Here is an 18,130-nt window from a genome sequence, read left to right as displayed (position 1 = left end):
GTATCAACATATTTTTAATTTTATACTTTGCTTTTTTGCAATAACTGTATGATTTACAATACATATGGGCCTGGTTTCACAGACCAGGCTTGGCTAAAGTTAGGACAAGGTCTTATTTATTAAGATGTTTAAGCATCTTTTATAAACATGCCTTAGTAAAAGACATTACTGTTATACATATCAGTGGCGGTCAGAAACTTCTTTTTTTGAGGGCGCTTGATGTGAAGTTCGTCACAACATTTGTTGCCTGTCAAAATATGTGTTCTGCACATCACTTTATCATATGTGCATCATGTGTCTTGTCAAAATAAGTGCCTGCTGCAGACGCGTCTAAAAAGTTTATGAAAATAAAGACGCTCGCGTTTGCCAGATACTCGCATAATCTTATGTGTAATCAGAGTACTGTTAAGTGAGTGTCTTGCATGTATTTTGTGAACGTGAGCGTCTCTTTAATCATAAACGGTTTTGACGTGTGTGCAGGAGGCACTTATTTTGACAAAACACGTGATGCACATGGTTCACATGACGCAACAAACATATTTTAAAAACACGAGCAACAAACATGACACTCCGAACACATATTTTGAATTTGCACCCCTCGGATGAGCAGTCATGAGCCGCCTCTGGTACATACTGAGATAAATCAATGGCACTTGCATGTATCTGTCAGTGCAAGTTATTTTCACATGGTTTACTCTTGGGCTAGCTTTAAGCCTTGTCTGTGAAACCGGGGGATACAGGCTTATAATTAGTGTGACATCACCTGATACGATAAATTTTGATTTTCCTGTGTGTTTTAAGGGGCTTTTGAAGGTGCTTTACCCATTAGATGTTTTTTGGTATTCTGCTCCGGTCTGAACACAATAATGAAACACTTAGGTACAAAAATACAGATAATCAAACCAAAACTTGAAGCTAAAATGGCAAATATCTCCACAGCTACAGTAAACTTCCCAGGTGAACTGACATACGCTGGCACAAATGTGATCCATACAGCACAGAATATGAGCATACTGAATGTGATGAATTTAGCTTCATTGAAGTTATCAGGCAGCTTTCGTGCCAGAAAAGCTAAAACAAAGCAAAGGAACGCCAGGAGGCCGATATAACCCAACACAGCCCAGAAACCAACAGTAGAACCCAGACTGCATTCAAGAATGACTTTTTCTTTAAAGTATTGCATGTTATTGTAAGGAAAAGGTGGGGATGTTGTTAACCAAATTACACAGATAAGAACCTGTACAAGAGTGAAACCAAATACGCTGAGTCTCTGTTGTGCAGGCCCAAACCATTTCATGACATTACTTCCTGGAAGTGTGGCCTTGAATGCCATTAACACCACTATTGTTTTTCCTAGAATACAGGAGATACAGAGGACAAAAGTGATCCCAAATGCTGTGTGACGCAACATACAGGACCACTCAGTGGGGCGACCAATGAAAGTAAGTGAACAGAGAAAACACAAAGTCAATGAGAAGAGCAACAGGAAGCTCAGCTCTGAGTTGTTGGCTTTTACTATGGCAGAAGCTCTGTTTTTATAAAACACTAAAGCCATGCTTAAAGCTAATAAAGAGCCAGTAACAGAGAAAGCAGCAAGGATAATCCCAAGAATCTCATCCCATGACAGAAACTCCACTGGTTTAGGAAGACATTTATTCTTCTCTTTATTGGGCCAGTATTCAGGTTGACAGGTGTGGCAATCTAAAGAATCTGTAAGATAAAGACCTGCTCTTTAACATCTACAGTATTCATGAACCATAAGAATACAGAGAAAAATAACTCAGTACATACAGTTTTGAACTTTCCTCAGCAGAATATGTCCAAACACATTACCTGTCTCATTACTGATTTCTCCATCTGCACATGTAATACAGTCATAACAGCAGACAGGTCTTCCTTTCTGTACGGCCTTCCTAGTTCCTGGAGGACAACTCTCACTGCACACAGACAGAGGCACCTGGAGGTGACAGGTTACACAAAGCACTCACAGATAATCACAATTAGACAGATAAACTAAAACATTTGTATACCTTTTCACTGCCATCATTCCAAATGATAGCTTTGCTCAAACTGAATTCTTGTCCTTTCGGCTGGGATGCATCATAGTGACCCACTGTGACAAAGTCAATTGAAGCATCATCCTGAAGCTGCCAGTTCACAAGTTCATAAGTGGCTACTGGATCCCCATTGATATCAAATGAAACAGGATAATTATTCTTAGTGAAGTTCACTCGCTTGAGCTGATCTGTAATCTGCATGATTGATATAAGAAATTTTGTTATAGTTTTACACAATTGCTGGTTAGTGTTATTTTCTGCTAAATAATCTGTGCTGTGAAGATTATAAATGTTTTAATTAATTAATCAATCCTTTGTGAAATTAAAACTTTACTTATTATGACAAGGAAGCTTACCTGCAAGGGTTCAATTTTGATGTTTTTGTCACATTGCTTGTTGTTACAGACAATGGCATGGATGGCATGAGCTATAGCATATGTGGCTTTATACACCATGTTAGTGATTCTCAATTGGGACGTATCTGTATATGGGTTCTGTAATGTGTGCAGGTCCTGAGAGCCATCACATGCTGATAAACCAGATGAAGAATCTGTCTGCTGCCTTAAACTACAACTAAATGAGCTCTCCCAAAATTCTGTCAATAGGGGAGATTTCAGCACCTCATCTGGAGAAATAGCAAGTAGATAGCTACGAAAGCCAGGGATAACAGAGCGTGGGACACCAAAGCCCACAGCACCAATACACAAATTAAAACGCAGCATTCCAGGGTCTACGATCCAAGTCTCACTGCCAATCCACTGCAGAGGAGGAAGAGACTGCTTGCTTAGCTCCTCTAATAAGAAATAAATGTCACCTGAGGCCATGAAGGCAACTATTACACGAGCCGTTGACCTGCGAATGACATCTGCGACCCTCTTGAGTTTACTGCGAGGTTGGGTCCTGTAGTAGGCCTCTGAATACTCCACACAGATTCCCTCCTCCTCCGCAGCTTTCAGAAATGATGCCATGCCATTGTTCCCATAGTCTGAATCACTGCGCACCGCCCCGATCCACGTCCATCCGAAATGCTTGACCATTCGTGCCAATGCGGCCGCTTGATGGTGGTCACTGGGGATGGTCCTGAAGAAAGTTGGATACTGACGCTTGTCACTGAGACACGCGCATGTTGCGAAATGACTCACCTATAATGCACCATAACACAGATAAAAATTTAACTCTGTGTCAGTAAACAATCAAAATATATTTGAATATATTTTATAAATTTATACAACCCAGTCTGTAAAAACCCAACTAAAGTCATTTTTTGTAAAGAACATTCTTTGAAAATATAATGGTGATATCTTTAATATTGACCCTGGTGAAATCTCAAAATTTATAAGACTTCACAGACAGGACACACACACACATATATATATATATATATATATATATATATATATATATATATATATAATCTGGCATATAAATATATATATATATGCCAGATTACATATGGTTTTACAAGGTGCAAAGAAATTAAATAGACTATTCACATTTTCATTTTTTTTTTTGCCTTTATGTTTGCGGTATAGAAAAAGGCACCTGTGGATATCCAAATCGACTAAAAACTCTTGACATGCTGATAGATGGAGTGGAGCCTGTTTCTCCAACAAATGCTGTAACAGCAGCAGATTTTGCACAGGAATCTGAGTCATTATATTTGAGATCAAATCCATTGACAAGTTGAAATGCTATTTTTATTGCCATTGGCACAGAGGCACAAGAGTCATAGATGTGGTAGCCTAAAGTGATGCCTGGTAACAGATCAGAGCTGTTGTTGATCTCCTCAATGGCAAACTGCAAGGCACGACCAAAGCGCAGCTCTCTGGTGTCCATGCTGTTAAAACACACATAATAAATACTGCATTACAGTAACTGGTTATTAAAACTTAAGTGAAAAAGGTATGTCTGATTCTTATTAGCTTACACAGCAGATAAAATGACAATTATAAGCATAATTTTAACAGACTCCGGTTGTATTTCAGCCTGTATATCAAACTCTAACCTGCCACTGCACTCTAGTGGCTGTGGTCGTCTGGTGTATGTGTGATTCTCTGCCTTCAGATAGTAATGAATGGAGAAAGCCCCTCCAATAAGAAAATCTCCGTCCTTGAAGAGAGCAGGAGGCTGTGGGTCACCTTGCAGGATGCAGGTTACTGGATGAACTCCACACAGAGCAGGACAAAGCCTGGTAATGTACAGTATTGTCACTGTCAGTACAAGATAAACTTGCATTTCTCCTGAAAGCCCAGCAGGCACTCCAAATGTGAAGTGAACATTAGGCCTCATTTAAATACCCACCATACCAAAAAAACTCTTCTTTGTAACTACAGCTGGGAAACCTAAGAGGGTGTGGTTAATATTTCATATCTGTCAATCATAATGACAGTATGTGTCTCAAGTGTATCATAAAGTTTCATAACACAAAAACATGGACCTGCCTTCTTTAAGGTCACCTCATGAGAAATGTGCTTCAATTTAATCATATTTATTATGTAGTTTCTGTAATTTCCTCATTTCTGTCACCAAAATATGACAATATGAAATATGACATGTTTCTCAGCATGTATTATAAATTAAAATGTTTGTGTGTGTGTGGGGGGGGGGTTTGTCTATGTGATTTACGAGGACATGAATAGTGTATAATGACATGTTTATTATGCTATACGAGTGTCCCCATAAACTGAAACGCTAAAAAACATACTAAATGGTAGTTTTTCATAAATTAAAGACTGGCAACAGGTTTTTGTGACATTGGGGTTAGGGATTGGGGTAGGAAAGGGGAATAGAATATAACAGTTTGGACAGTATAAAATGCATTGCGTCTATGGAGATGTCCCTGTAAACCACATACACCAACGTGTGTGTGTGTGTGTGTGTGCGTGCGTGCGTGCGTGCATGCGTGCGTGTGTGTGACTTACCCATATACATTTTTCTGGTTACTCGTTGTGTTATGTTTATTTCTGTGTCTATAATTACTGATTGTTATCATCAGTGTCTCGTTTTGTTCCCTCATTAACTCATGTGTGACTATGTTCTTATTTTGGTTCATTCCTTTTTCAGTTCTTGTTTTTAGTTAATGTGTGGGCTTACACACTATTCTGACCAGTCCCTTTGTATGTTCTACCATGCCAGCCTCAATATGAGGTCCAAGTTTCCACCAATCTGTTAACCAGCCTTTGGAGAGAGATGACCCAGTCTTGTCTGGAATCCTTTCTTTTGCATATTACCTGTTATCTCCACTGGCTCTGCTCAGTTTCAGGGATCTACTGTCTCTGCTAGTATTGCTCAACACTTTGGCACCACTTTCCCTGCTGGCTTGGTCCATCTCCCCTGGCTCCTTAGTCTCATAAGTCTCCATTGGTATTTCTTCCTGGTTCATATAACGTACCCTCCTGTCTGGTTTTGTCTGGCTTCCTTGGCATCACCTGACTTCCTTGCCCTGTAGGCATATTGCCCTCTTTGGTTCCCTGGCCCCTACAGCTTCCTGGCTCCGTAGGCTCTGCCCAGCTTCCTGGCACCTTCAGCTCCACCTGCTGACTTTGCTGGTGTCACTAAGCTCCTCAACTCTTCCCTCCCAACTGCTCCATCCAGATCTTCACATCTGCCTCAAATTTGCACAAGCCTCCTATTTCTCATTTCTCCATCACTTTAACTCCACCGGTCTCCACCTTCCTTCTGGCGCCATCTTTTGTCCTCTGTATTTCCAGCATTACCCTGGTCTTTAGATCCCTTGAGCTAGTGGCTGCTCTGTGAACTTCTGGGTCTGTGATGTCCCCTGGGCCCATGATTCCACCTTGTCCCATCATACCTTTGGCTCTGCACTGCCATGGCTCCACAATGGTCCATTATCCCTCAGGATCCACATGGCTCCCTCAATCATCTGGCTCTGTCTTTGTTTCTCATCATCCTAGTTCTACAATGGACTTCTGGGCCTCTCACTATGCCTCAGCTCTCCTCAGCTAGTTCCCACTCCTACTGACAAAGACATGGTCTTTGCAATCCCTGTTTTCACATCAGGGTGTACTCACACTATCCAAACCAAACCGCGCTTGGGCACGTTTGACCCCCAAAACCTGGTTTGTTTGACTAGTGTGATCGCTCTGTTCCACGCCCGGGTGCGGAATGGTTAATCGCGCCCTGGCCGGGTTGCAGAGGTGGGCTGGAGCGTGGTTCACTTGGGCTCAGGCACGGAAGGATATGGTGTGAGCACAATCACGTCTGAGCGTGATTCAAAAGGTGAAGACGTCAATTGCGCGACCACTCACCTTCATCTGCCTCCGTAAAAACCTTCTGATGTGAGCAGCAGGGTTAGGTGAATGTCCGAGCTGCACACGTGACAGATTAGCTAAGCAATATGATGGCATGTGAGAGGGCTGTGTGTAATCGCGCACCAAACAATCACATCTTAATGACGAAAGCGTGCCCGGGCTCAGATTGATAAAAGTACAGTGTGATTCATGCATTTGGGGGAGTAGGGAGGGATGACAATCGCTCTGGGGCATGGTTTGATAATGTGAGTGCGCCCTCAGTTCATTGAGCTGGCAGCTTATCTCTTGACTTCTGGGCCTGCAATGTCACTTAAGGGCATTGTCCTTCACCTCCTTTCAGCTCCATTGCTCCTTTGTGTCCAGAAGTCCAGATTACTGGCTCCTTTGCCTCTGTTGGTGTCACTCAGCTTCTTGCCTCTGCCGTCCTCACTAGCTCTGTTCAGCTCTCTGCCTCAGACTTCTCCACATACAGCTTGGCATTTAAGGCAGATTCATGACTGCACTACAATCCTCTGGGCCCACAGTCAATTATCTCTCAGGCTTCACAGAGCTTCCTTGATCCTCTGGCTCCACCATGGTCTCTTACCATCCTAGTTTTGGGACATCCTAGTTTTGGGAGTCTACGCCTCAGCTATCCACCCCTTTGGCTTTACGTTCATCAACCTGGGTGCCCTGAGATGACAGCTTCTCCCTAAACTTCCGACCTTGCAGTGGCACTCTTGTGCATCATCCTTTCTCCAGCTCCACCATCACTAGCCTCTGGGCTCTGCCTTGAAAGTCCATATGGGCTCCACCTGTCATGATTTCGGTCTTACCGGGCGCTTTGTCTTTGTTTCATTATGTGTTTTGTTTTGACAGCTCCACACGTGCGCGCCTCCCACCTGGTGATCTTATTAGCTCTGACTCTTCTCACCGGCGTCACACACCTGTTCTCATTTATGCCCAATCCGGTTTGATTTAAATTCCCCTCGTTCCCTCTGTTCATTGCAAGTTCGTCTTTGTATGTTCATGCCCGCTAGCTTGTCTAGTCCTAGTCCTGTCGTGTCTAGTTATCTATTGCTAAATATTATTATCTGTGCTCTCTGCTGCCTTGCCCCTTCAGATTCCCTGTTCAGTCGTTCATCACCTGAGGTTTGGTTACCTGTCTGCATTATCGGACTACTGGATATATCCATCTCTACTCTCTCACTCGGCTGGAGTGGCGCAGCCGAGTTTGAGCTCAGCCTGTTGAGGAGTCCAGTTACCGAGCGCCGCCCTTCATCTGTGCGCTGTCCAGTGTCCCTTCTGCTGAAGACTTCTCTGCTTATCTCTCTCTCTCTGTGCCCCGCCAGGATTTCATCATAGTGGATTTCGGATGTGCGAGTGGATGTCCTACGGCTGTGCTGTGTTTCCCACTCTGGTGTCTTTCCCGAAAGGATTCCGTAGAGCCCTATCTCTCCTGTGTTGTCTCCTCCTCACATTTATCACCACGAACATTGAGAGGTTTCTCTTATACATATTGACTTTCACATTGTGTCCTCTCGCTATACATTTTGATTCATTGAGTGTCATCTATTATACATTTGAATAAACACCTCTGCGCTGGGATTCCTGTGTTTGTCATTCCTCACACCACCCTGGCTCCTACCTCTATTTGCTCTGCCATTATGTTGTCTGCTGCCTAGTCCCCTGAGAATTGCCAGCCCTTTAGCTTTTGTTAATGGCATAAGAATCCAGATTGTGTGTGTGTGTGGGGGGGGGGGGGGGTATAATGTCAGAGTTATGTTCTTGTATTTCCTTTCTGTTAAGTTCTTGACTTACTCTTACTGGTTTCTCTGGTTACTGACTGTATTCCCTTTTGTTTATACAGCTACTGATTATTATCACATTTCTAGATTAATTTATTTACTTGTGTATATACTTTCTGTTTTGGTTAATTTCTTGTTAATTTCTTGTCTTTATTTAGAGTGTGTATGGTTTTGTATGTATCCAATGTGTATTTTTTTCCAATGCGTATTCTATTGGTTCATTAAAAGACTCCTAAGGGCGCGCTCACACTATCCAATCCACTGACGTGGACGCAGTTTGGCTAGGTGGGCTTGAGCACTGTTCACTTGGGCTCTGGCGCAGAATGCGCAGTCTGATCACAAGTCGCGCAAGAGCGGATTTCAAAAGGAGAGACGGCAATAGCATGACCATTCACCTTCATCTGCCTTTGTTAAAGCCTTCTGATGCGCCAGCAGGGTTACATGAATGTCTGAGCTGCACACCTGACAGATCAACTAAGCAATATGTGGGCATGTAAGATGGCTGTGTGTCATCGAGCACCAAATGACTCTGAAAAACGACTCAGTTTCAGTGTTAAGAGAACAATCTCACCCTAATGACGAAAGCGTGCCCGGGTTTGGATCACTCAAAGTACAGTGAGTGCATGCTTCTGGGGGAAGTAGGAAGGGGGGACAATCGCGCTCAGGCACTGTTTGGTTGGGTTAGCCCTAATACGAATGCGCCCTAATGTGAGTGTGTTTTGGATTGGATTGTGTTACACACCATTGTAACAACATGAATCAGTATAACATTATGGGGTGGTCTCCTGGACAAGGATTATACTAGTCTTAGACTAAAATAAATGTTAGAGCTTTCCAAACTGTACTGACATATCTTAAAATACATCAGTGTCCTTTGTTTTTTCCTCAAAATGCAAGCCAGTTATGTTTTTAGTAAGGCATGTTTGTTAAAACTAGTTATATTTCATAATTAAACTAAGGCCTAGTCATGGCTTAAGCTAATCCCTGTCCGGGAAACCATTCCTATAAGTATTATGTTATAATATATTCAAATAAATTACATTTTAATATTTCTGTCTAAACCATAGAAAGTTACTAAAAAGTTAACTGCAAAAGTTCTGAATAAGCATCTTATGTTAAAGTTATATATAATATGTGAAAATAAATCCATGATGTATTAACATTTGTATAAACCTAGATTCTTCTTTTGAATTTAATTGATACATTTTTATTCTCTAAATGTTTCAGTACAATTTACAGTACATATACAGTGTGACAGCTGATGCAATAAAATCACTGTCTGATATTAGCATGAGTGTCACAAGGGGCGTGGGTTTCAATGGGCTTTTGATGGTCATTTACCCATTAGATGTTTTTTGGTATTCTGCTCCGGTCTGAACACAATAATGAAACACTTAGGAGCAAAAATACAGATAATCAAACCAAAACTTGAAGCTAAAATGGCAAATATCTCCACAGCTACAGTAAACTTCCCAGGTGAACTGACATACGCTGGTACAAATGTGATCCATACAGCACAGAATATGATCATACTGAATGTGATGAATTTAGCTTCATTGAAGTTATCAGGCAGCTTTCGTGCCAGAAAAGCTAAAACAAAGCAAAGGAAAGCGAGAAGGCCAATATAACCCAACACAGCCCAAAAACCAACAGCTGAACCTAAATTACATTCTAGGATGATTTTTTCTTTGAAGTGTTGCATATTGTTGAAAGGGAAAGGTGGGGATGTTGTTAACCAAACCACGCATATAACAACCTGTACAAGAGTGAAACCAAGAACGCTGAGTCTTTGCTGAGGAGGCCCAAACCATTTCATGACATTACTTCCTGGAAGTGTAGCCTTGAATGCCATTAACACCACTATTGTTTTCCCCAAAACACAGGAGAGACAGAGGACAAAAGTGATCCCAAACGCTGTGTGACGCAACATACAGGACCACTCAGTGGGGCGACCAATGAAAGTAAGTGAACAGAGAAAACACAAAGTCAATGAGAAGAGCAACAGGAAGCTCAGCTCTGAGTTGTTGGCTTTTACTATGGGAGATGCTATGTTTTTATAAAACACTAAAGCCATGCTCAAAGCTAATAAAGCACCGAAAATGGAGACAATGATGAGAATGATCCCAAGTATTTCATCCCATGACAGAAACTCCACAGGCTTAGGATGGCACTTGTCTTTCTCTTTATTAGGCCAGTACTCGGATGCGCATGGAAGACAATCTAAAGAATCTGTAAGGTGAATCATGGTTAACACATAAAGAACAAAATAGAAAAATATAAGATCATACTGAGGAATATAATGAATAAATGTAAGCAGAAAAACTCCATTATATAAATTACATGTGGGATGTGATACATAAAAATCATGAATGCCTTCCTCAGCAGAATATGTCCAAACACATTACCTGTCTCATTACTGATTTCTCCATCTGCACATGTAATACAGTCATAACAGCAGACAGGTCTTCCTTTCTGTGCAGCCTTTCTAGTTCCTGTAGGACAACTCTCACTGCACACAGACAGAGGCACCTGGAGGTGACAGGTTACACAAAGCACTCACAGATAATCACAATTAGACAGATAAACTAAAACATCTCAATACCTTTTCACTGCCATCATTCCAAATAATAGCTTTGCTCAAACTGAACTCTTGTCCTTTCGGCTGAGATGCATCATAGTGACCCACTGTGACAAAGTCAATTGAAGCATCATCCTGAAGCTGCCAGTTCACAAGTTCATAAGTGGCTACTGGATCCCCATTGGTATCAAATGAAACAGGATAATTATTCTTAGTGAAGTTCACTTGCTTGAGCTGATCAAAAACCTGCATGATAAATATATCTAAGAATGATTTATAGTTTACAGAAAAAAATGATTATTTCAAATACCTCTTAAGCATTTGTTAGCTGTCATTTACAACTTACCTGTAGCGGCTCAACTTTGAAGTATTTATCACATTTTTTGTTAATACATACAGTGCCATGGATGGCGTGAGCTATAGCATATGTGGCTTTATACACCATGTTAGTGATTCTCAATTGGGACGTATCTGTATATGGGTTCTGTAATGTGTGCAGGTCCTGAGTGCCATCACATGCTGATAAACCAGATGAAGAATCTGTCTGCTGTCTTAAACTACAACTAAATGAGCTCTCCCAAAATTGTGTCAACAAGGGAAATTTCAGCACCTGCTCTAAAGAGAGATTAAGCAAATAATTACGAAAGCCAGGGATAACAGAGCGCGGGATACCAAAGCCCACAGCACCAATGCACAAATTAAAACGCAGCATCTCTGGATCTGTAACCCACGCCTCACTACCAATCCACTGCAGAGGTGGTGGGGGCTCCTTGCTAAGCTCCTCTAAGAGAATCCTCATGTCACCCGAGGCCAGGAAGGCAACTATTACACGAGCCGTTGACCTGCGAATGACATCTGCGACCCTCTTGAGTTTACTGCGTGGTTGGGTCCTGTAGTAGGCCTCTGAATACTCCACACAGATTCCCTCCTCCTCCGCAGCTTTCAGGAACGATGCCATGCCATTGTTCCCGTAGTCTGAATCACTGCGCACTGCCCCGATCCACGTCCATCCGAAATGCTTGACCATTCGTGCCAATGCAGCCGCTTGATGGTGATCACTGGGGATGGTCCTGAAGAAAGTCGGATACTGACGCTTGTCACTGAGACACGCACATGTTGCATAATGACTCACCTATAATGCACCATGAAGGGAAGAAAAAGTCAGGTCTAAAGTAAGCTTCAGTTTAAAAATGCATGCAAGAGATTGTCATACTAAGCAAGCACCTGTGAAATGCCAAAGGGACTGAGAAGTCTTGCAATGCTGATAGATGGTGTGGAACCAGATTCTGCGACTACAGCAGTCACAGCAGCAGATTTTGCACAAGAATCAGAGTCATTATATTTGAGATCAAATCCATTGACAAGTTGAAATGCTACTTTTATTGCCATTGGCACAGAGGCACAAGAGTCATAGATGTGGTAGCCTAAAGTGATGCCTGGTAACAGATCAGAGCTGTTGTTGATCTCCTCAATGGCAAACTCAAAAGCACGAACAAAGCGCATCTCTCTAAAACCCACACTGTTGAGGTGAACACCATAAAAACAAAAGCAATTACACTTATGTGTTAATCACTACATTGCAAAGGTAATTTTAAACATACTTTTTGAACTATTATTTGCTGTATTGAGAGTGCATGCTATCCCATCATATAGTACGTGCATACATGCTAACCTGCCACTGCACTCTAGTGGCTGTGGTCGTCTGGTGTATGTGTGATTCTCTGTCTTCAGATAGTCATGAATGGAGAAAACCCCTCCAATAAGAAAATCTCCGTCCTTGAAGAGAGCAGGAGGCTGTGGGTCACCTTGCAGGATGCAGGTTACTGGATGAACTCCACACAGAGCAGGACAAAGCCTGGTAATGTACAGTATTGTCACTGTCAGTACAAGATAAACTTGCATTTCTCCTGATAGTTCAGCAAGCACTCAAAATGTGAGGTGAGCATTGGGCCTCATTTAAATAGCAACTGTTCTATGAATAATAAATGAATTTGCATGGGAAATGTGCGAGAGGGTGTGGTTAATATAACATAATGACTGATTATAATGACATTATGTATCATGCGTATAATACAGTTTAAGTTTAAAATAAGATCCTGCCCCATTAAAAGGCCCAACATTTTTTGATATTTCTCGCAGTTCCACTGAGACCTGTTTTAATCCAACCTAAAGCCTATTGTGTATGTGGAATATGACTGATTCTTATACTTGTTTAATTTCTTTTTGTAATACATCATGGTATAACCATCATTTATAAACACCGTATGAGACAGTCACAGTCAGAAAAAAAATTAGCATGCGTCAGCCAATCAGATTGCCTTATGCAAATAACCTAGGCAGAGCCAGCCAATTACGTTTATGGAAGACCGGAGCATGTGTGATTTAATGTTGGCCACGCTTCAGACAAGCCTTCCTTCAAGCGTTAACGCTTCTGTCGCGTGTGAATGTACCGTAAGGCAGGCCTACTATTATGGGCTTTTTAGGTGCAAATATGTAAAACTTTAAAAATAATACAATTTGAAAGGGTACAGAACACATGACGGTGAACGTGATTAAACCAAGTAGGATGTGATCCTGGATCAACATTTTTGTTAACCAATCAGATTGCAGGATTAGGATTAGGGTGTATGTTAGATTTGGGTTTAGGATTAGGTTAAAAAATATATTCTCAAACTACTGTTTCACACTAATTTGAGGGGTAAAAAATCATTAGGGTTTGAGTTAAGAATAAGTTGGGGTTTCTTTGATTAAAACGTTGATCCAAGATCACATCTTATTTTGTGAAATCACGGCGACCACTGGGGACAGGTAAGGACCATTTTTATTCTGTCAATGTAGTTTTTCAAATATCAAAAAAACGTTGATTTAGCATTGATTTTTTGTTGATTTAAGGCGGGATTCGTGATTTTTGAAAAACACTGTGGAAAAGGGAGTCGGGCACACTACCAAAAACACACTTGTAATCAATCAGCAGTACGGGGCGTGTCTACCAACCGACATTGCCTGGGTTGCGTATGTGTGTTGGGCGGGCTTATCAACATCCAGATTCTATTCAGGTAGGGGCGTGTTTGTTTAGGTGATTTCAAATGTCAACATAAGGCTTGTTCGACTTCATGCGGCGCCGCTAGAACTATCAGGCGGATGTCGTCAAATGCAGCGAGATCGAGACAAAATTACACTTTGGAATGATTTCTCGAATGGTTCTCGCGGTTACTGTGATGTCATCCGGCTATCGGTTCCTGTAGCGCTGCATGATGTCGAAAAAGCCTATTGGCTTTCAGAATCATGCACCCCGCCTTAAGTCTGATATTAAGTCAACAAAGAACACAAACCTTTATGTGATAGTTGTATTTATTTACGGAGAGGTAATGTTGCCATTTTATTCACATTTGTATCAAATATAGATAATGACTGATATAATTACTTGTCTTTTCCCATGAGATGTTGTTTGGTGTTTTTCTCAGGTTTTAATAAAATTATATACACCTTTGGGGTGAATAAGCAGAGGAGCAGGCCAAAACTAGAAGCCAATATAGCAAAAATCTCTACAGCAGTTGTGAATTTACCAGGCGAACTGACATATGCAGGTACAAAGGCCAACCACACTGCACAAAATATAAGCATGCTGAAAGTGATGTACTTGGCCTCATTAAAATTGCCTGGTAACTTCCTAGCCAAAAACGCCAGAAAAAAGCAAACGCAGGCCAAGAGTCCGATATATCCCAGAACACACCAGAAGGCCAGATCAGATCCCACACTGCAATCCAGAATAATCTTGGACTGTTGATATTTAGTGTTTCTATAAGGGAACGGCGGTGACGCTACAAGCCAGGCCGTACATATCAGCACTTGAACTAAAGTACAGCTGAAGATGATGATTCTCTGTTGTGTGGGACCCAACCATTTCATTATATTGTTTCCAGGACGGGTAGCTGTGAAAGCTGCCAGCACCACTAAAGTCTTTCCCAGTATGCAGGAGATACAGAGTGAGAAAGTGATGCTGAATGCAGTGTGTCTCAGCATACAGGACCATGATGTGGGTTCTCCAATAAACACCAAAGCACACAGAAAACATAGAGTCAAGGATAACAGGATAAAGAAACTGAGCTCTGAGTTATTGATGCGTACTATAGGTGTGTTCCTGTAATACAGAAATACAGCAAACACCACTAAAGTGAGACAGGCCCCCATTACAGCTATCACTGTTAGGGTCAATCCCATTGCATCATGGGACAAGAATTCAACCACTTTTGGAATGCATATAGTTCCATCATCATTCGACCAGTAATCTTCAGAGCAGGCCATACAGTCTATTGAATCTAAAGAGAGAAAAAAAACTAAAAAAAATGAAAATGAAAGTCACTTTACATGAGATTTATTATTGCTGAATAATTGTACCAACCTGTCTGATTACTGATTTTGCCACTGTCACAGGGTACACAGTCAAAGCAGCATAGAGGCTGGCCATGACGTACAGCTTTCCTGAATCCTGGAGCGCAGCTGTTACTGCACACAGACACCAGCACCTGCTTAAGCCACAGATTCACACATACTGTGTTTTACTAAAGGTAATGTGTATGCTTGTGTATTAGTAATAATTTTGCGATTCAGTAGCGCTGTATAACTAAAAAGGTGAAGTATTTCAAGGACGTCCTCTGTATGGTTAGGGCCTTTACCCTTTCCACCCATCTTCTGATCAACAGTTGTTTAAGACACTTACCTCCATTTCACCCTACAGAACTTCAGAACATGGTATCTCATGTACTGAAATACACTGTGAGAACAGCTTGCCTCAGTCTGATGGCCAGGCCACATGATAGCCTCCTCCTGGATGACCAGTTCCTGGCCGGATTCTTGCGCACCATCGAACATGCCCACATTAATAAACTCAATATTTCCAGCCGAGCCCCTCTGCCAGTTTATGAGGTCATAAGATGGAATTGAATCACCTTTCATGTCAAAGTTCACTGTCTCTCCTAAAATAGTGAATGAGACCTCTTGGAGATAATGCTGTAACTGAAATATTACATTGATGAGATAAAGTCGTGACTCCATGTTTAAAGTAGTCATCAGGGGTTCTCAAACATTTTGGGGTCAGGGACTCCTTACAGGGGAGAAAAAATGCCAAGGACCCTATTATAATTGTAACAGTTATTAATCATATGCTTACCACAATTTGTAGTCTTATACAGTATTGAACTATTTGTAGTGTATAGATTTTGTGTAAAATGCATTTTTGGACACAACAATATTAATACTTTACAAGTTATCTTATAAAATCAACAGCAGACAGCCAATTAAAAAACCTATACATAAAAATGCCTAGTTTAAGGTTATTTTAAGTGCTACAACCTCTGCCAGGCTCACCTTAATTAAACCAACTAAATATTATAATCACCGTATTTTCTCAATTTAAATATTTTAGGCCTTGCTTTACTTGAATTATATTATTTTCTCACCAGCTCACGGTTCACTGTGCTTTAAATAAAACTAAGTAAAGTGGGTGGTTTATGAAAACTTTTGTGATACTTTATGTCACAATCATTACATGTATGCTTTTATTACAACACATTTTAATTATGTATAGCAAATTATTTCACATGAATTGTAAACCATGAGGGGTCCCGGCCCCCACTTTGAGAACCCCTACTGCAAAGAAAACATTTTACATCAATCATATAAACAGCCATTTTTTAAGAGTACCTGCCATGGGTAGACATTATCTATGTCTGCACATGTGAAGTTATTAAAAGGGCCTTTTCCAGGAGTACAGTGAATGAGATTGTGCATAGAATGTGCAATGGCATACACTCCTTTATATACATTATAGGAAATGCGAGGGCTGGAAGTATTCATATAGGCAGAGTGCTGTTCCCTAAGACTCTCCTGTCCTGTACAGGGGGGCAAATGACCGTTCAGGCTGGATGATGAGGGGGAACAGCCATAAAGAGCCCCCCAAAGCTCCTGAACCAGAGGATTAGAGGGATACATTTCTGGGTTTACTGTTGTGAGATACTTCCTTAAGCCTGGGATCTGGCCCTTCCGGATTCCAAACCCTATCGTACCACCCAGGAAAGGATAATACTCACTCCCTGCAAACACTGAGGATGTAATCCATGCCTCACTAGCAATCCACTGTATCCCAGTGACATTCTGCTCCATGTAGTCACTAAGGAACGGGGTGAGCTCCCCTTCTGCCGAAAACACCACTACCACCCGAGCAGTGGAGTGGCTCATGACACGGATGATTTCTAGCGCTTTGTGACGGTCATATAACAGAGGGATCATTTCCTGATATGCCACACATATGCCCGTACCCTCCAGCTCCCTCAGTAAGCCCTGAAGGGCAAAGCGACCATACTCGTGATCTCCTCGCACCACTCCCACCCATTTCCATTTAAAATGCAGCAGGAGTTTGGCAATGGCCTTTACTTGATAGTCATCGCTAGGAATGACTCTGAAGAATGTGGGAAATTCTCTCCGATCACTCAGACAGGCACAGGATGAAAAATAACTGATCTGTCAGGAAAAAAAGAAAGGATAAATTGGTTAAAAACTGTTTTTGAACATCTCATTGTCCATCTTGTAAAGAAATAAATCTTGACTCATGACTTGAAAAAACTCATGCATGCACGCTTTACGCCCAAACACAAATAGTCCCAAAAGTATAGAAACACAGTAATATTAATGCACTCTGCATATACTTGAAACTTAAATATCTTATGTTAGACTCACCATTGGAATCCTGAAAGGCTGTAAAATTCTCGAAACTACAATCGACTGAGCTGAACCAGATTCTCCTATAATAGCAAGGAGTGGACCAGCACCTGAACACATTGGGCTTTCTTTCTCACTTAGCCCATTTAAAACAGCTACAGCTGATCTCTGACCTGTCAAAGGGTATGCACAAGAGTCAAATATTTTGTAACCCAGTGTGTGGTTAGGTAAGAGATCAGCTCTTTTGTTTATTTCCTCTATTGCAAGTTTCATTGTAATGGCCCAGCGGAAAGCTCTCGGATCAAACCTGCAAATAAAGACAAAATTAGACAAAAGGGCATGAAAAGCAAATGCATCACAACCATAATTTTAACATGTGTAAACATAAAGGCTTTGATACTCACCCATTACATTTGACTGGCCCGGGTTTGTAAGTACAATTGAGGTCTGGCATTTCCTGATTATAGTGTAAAGGAAAAATACCACCTATTAGAAAATCTCCAGCAGCCATGAGGCCCGGCTCAAAGTCATTTTGCAGGATGCATTTGGATGCACCAACTAAAGTAAGTGAACTGAGATGCTGAACCACAAGCCCCAGCAGCATGACATTCATGTTGAGTAATGTATGCATTCTCAGCATGAACACAGAGGGCAGGACTCAGTTATATATATACACATATCAGACATGCATCTCATTATGTGTCACTGTCATGTGTCATC

The 18,130-nt window shown here is 41.4% G+C and overlaps 3 protein-coding genes across 3 annotated transcripts; all 3 read right to left on the bottom strand.

The window, feature by feature from the left end:
- Nucleotides 1–796: 796 nt before the first annotated feature.
- LOC135769402 (extracellular calcium-sensing receptor-like) lies at nucleotides 797–5,509 on the bottom strand. The gene is made up of 7 exons (XM_065278715.2): nucleotides 5,449–5,509; nucleotides 4,063–4,297; nucleotides 3,600–3,894; nucleotides 2,414–3,199; nucleotides 2,031–2,252; nucleotides 1,834–1,957; nucleotides 797–1,710 (listed from the first exon to the last, which is right to left on the bottom strand). Exons 1-7 carry the CDS (start codon nucleotides 5,507–5,509, stop codon nucleotides 797–799), a joined length of 2,637 nt encoding a protein of 878 aa, XP_065134787.2.
- Nucleotides 5,510–9,448: 3,939 nt separating this feature from the next.
- LOC135769328 (extracellular calcium-sensing receptor-like) lies at nucleotides 9,449–12,595 on the bottom strand. Its single transcript, XM_065278665.2, has 6 exons — nucleotides 12,366–12,595; nucleotides 11,918–12,212; nucleotides 11,040–11,825; nucleotides 10,718–10,939; nucleotides 10,521–10,644; nucleotides 9,449–10,344 (listed from the first exon to the last, which is right to left on the bottom strand). The coding sequence occupies exons 1-6, from the start codon at nucleotides 12,593–12,595 to the stop codon at nucleotides 9,449–9,451; spliced, it is 2,553 nt and encodes an 850-aa protein (XP_065134737.2).
- A 1,518-nt stretch (nucleotides 12,596–14,113) lies between these two features.
- Nucleotides 14,114–18,023, bottom strand: olfcv3 (olfactory receptor C family, v3). Its single transcript, XM_065278664.2, has 6 exons — nucleotides 17,815–18,023; nucleotides 17,429–17,717; nucleotides 16,397–17,212; nucleotides 15,485–15,709; nucleotides 15,096–15,219; nucleotides 14,114–15,012 (listed from the first exon to the last, which is right to left on the bottom strand). The coding sequence occupies exons 1-6, from the start codon at nucleotides 18,021–18,023 to the stop codon at nucleotides 14,114–14,116; spliced, it is 2,562 nt and encodes an 853-aa protein (XP_065134736.2).
- Between the last annotated feature and the right edge of the window lie 107 nt (nucleotides 18,024–18,130).

This window comes from Paramisgurnus dabryanus, chromosome 9 (assembly GCF_030506205.2).
Source record: "Paramisgurnus dabryanus chromosome 9, PD_genome_1.1, whole genome shotgun sequence".
Lineage (NCBI taxonomy): Eukaryota > Metazoa > Chordata > Actinopteri > Cypriniformes > Cobitidae > Paramisgurnus > Paramisgurnus dabryanus.
The sequence above is the reverse complement of the archived record's forward strand: the minus strand, read 5'-3'. Positions and strand labels throughout refer to the sequence as shown.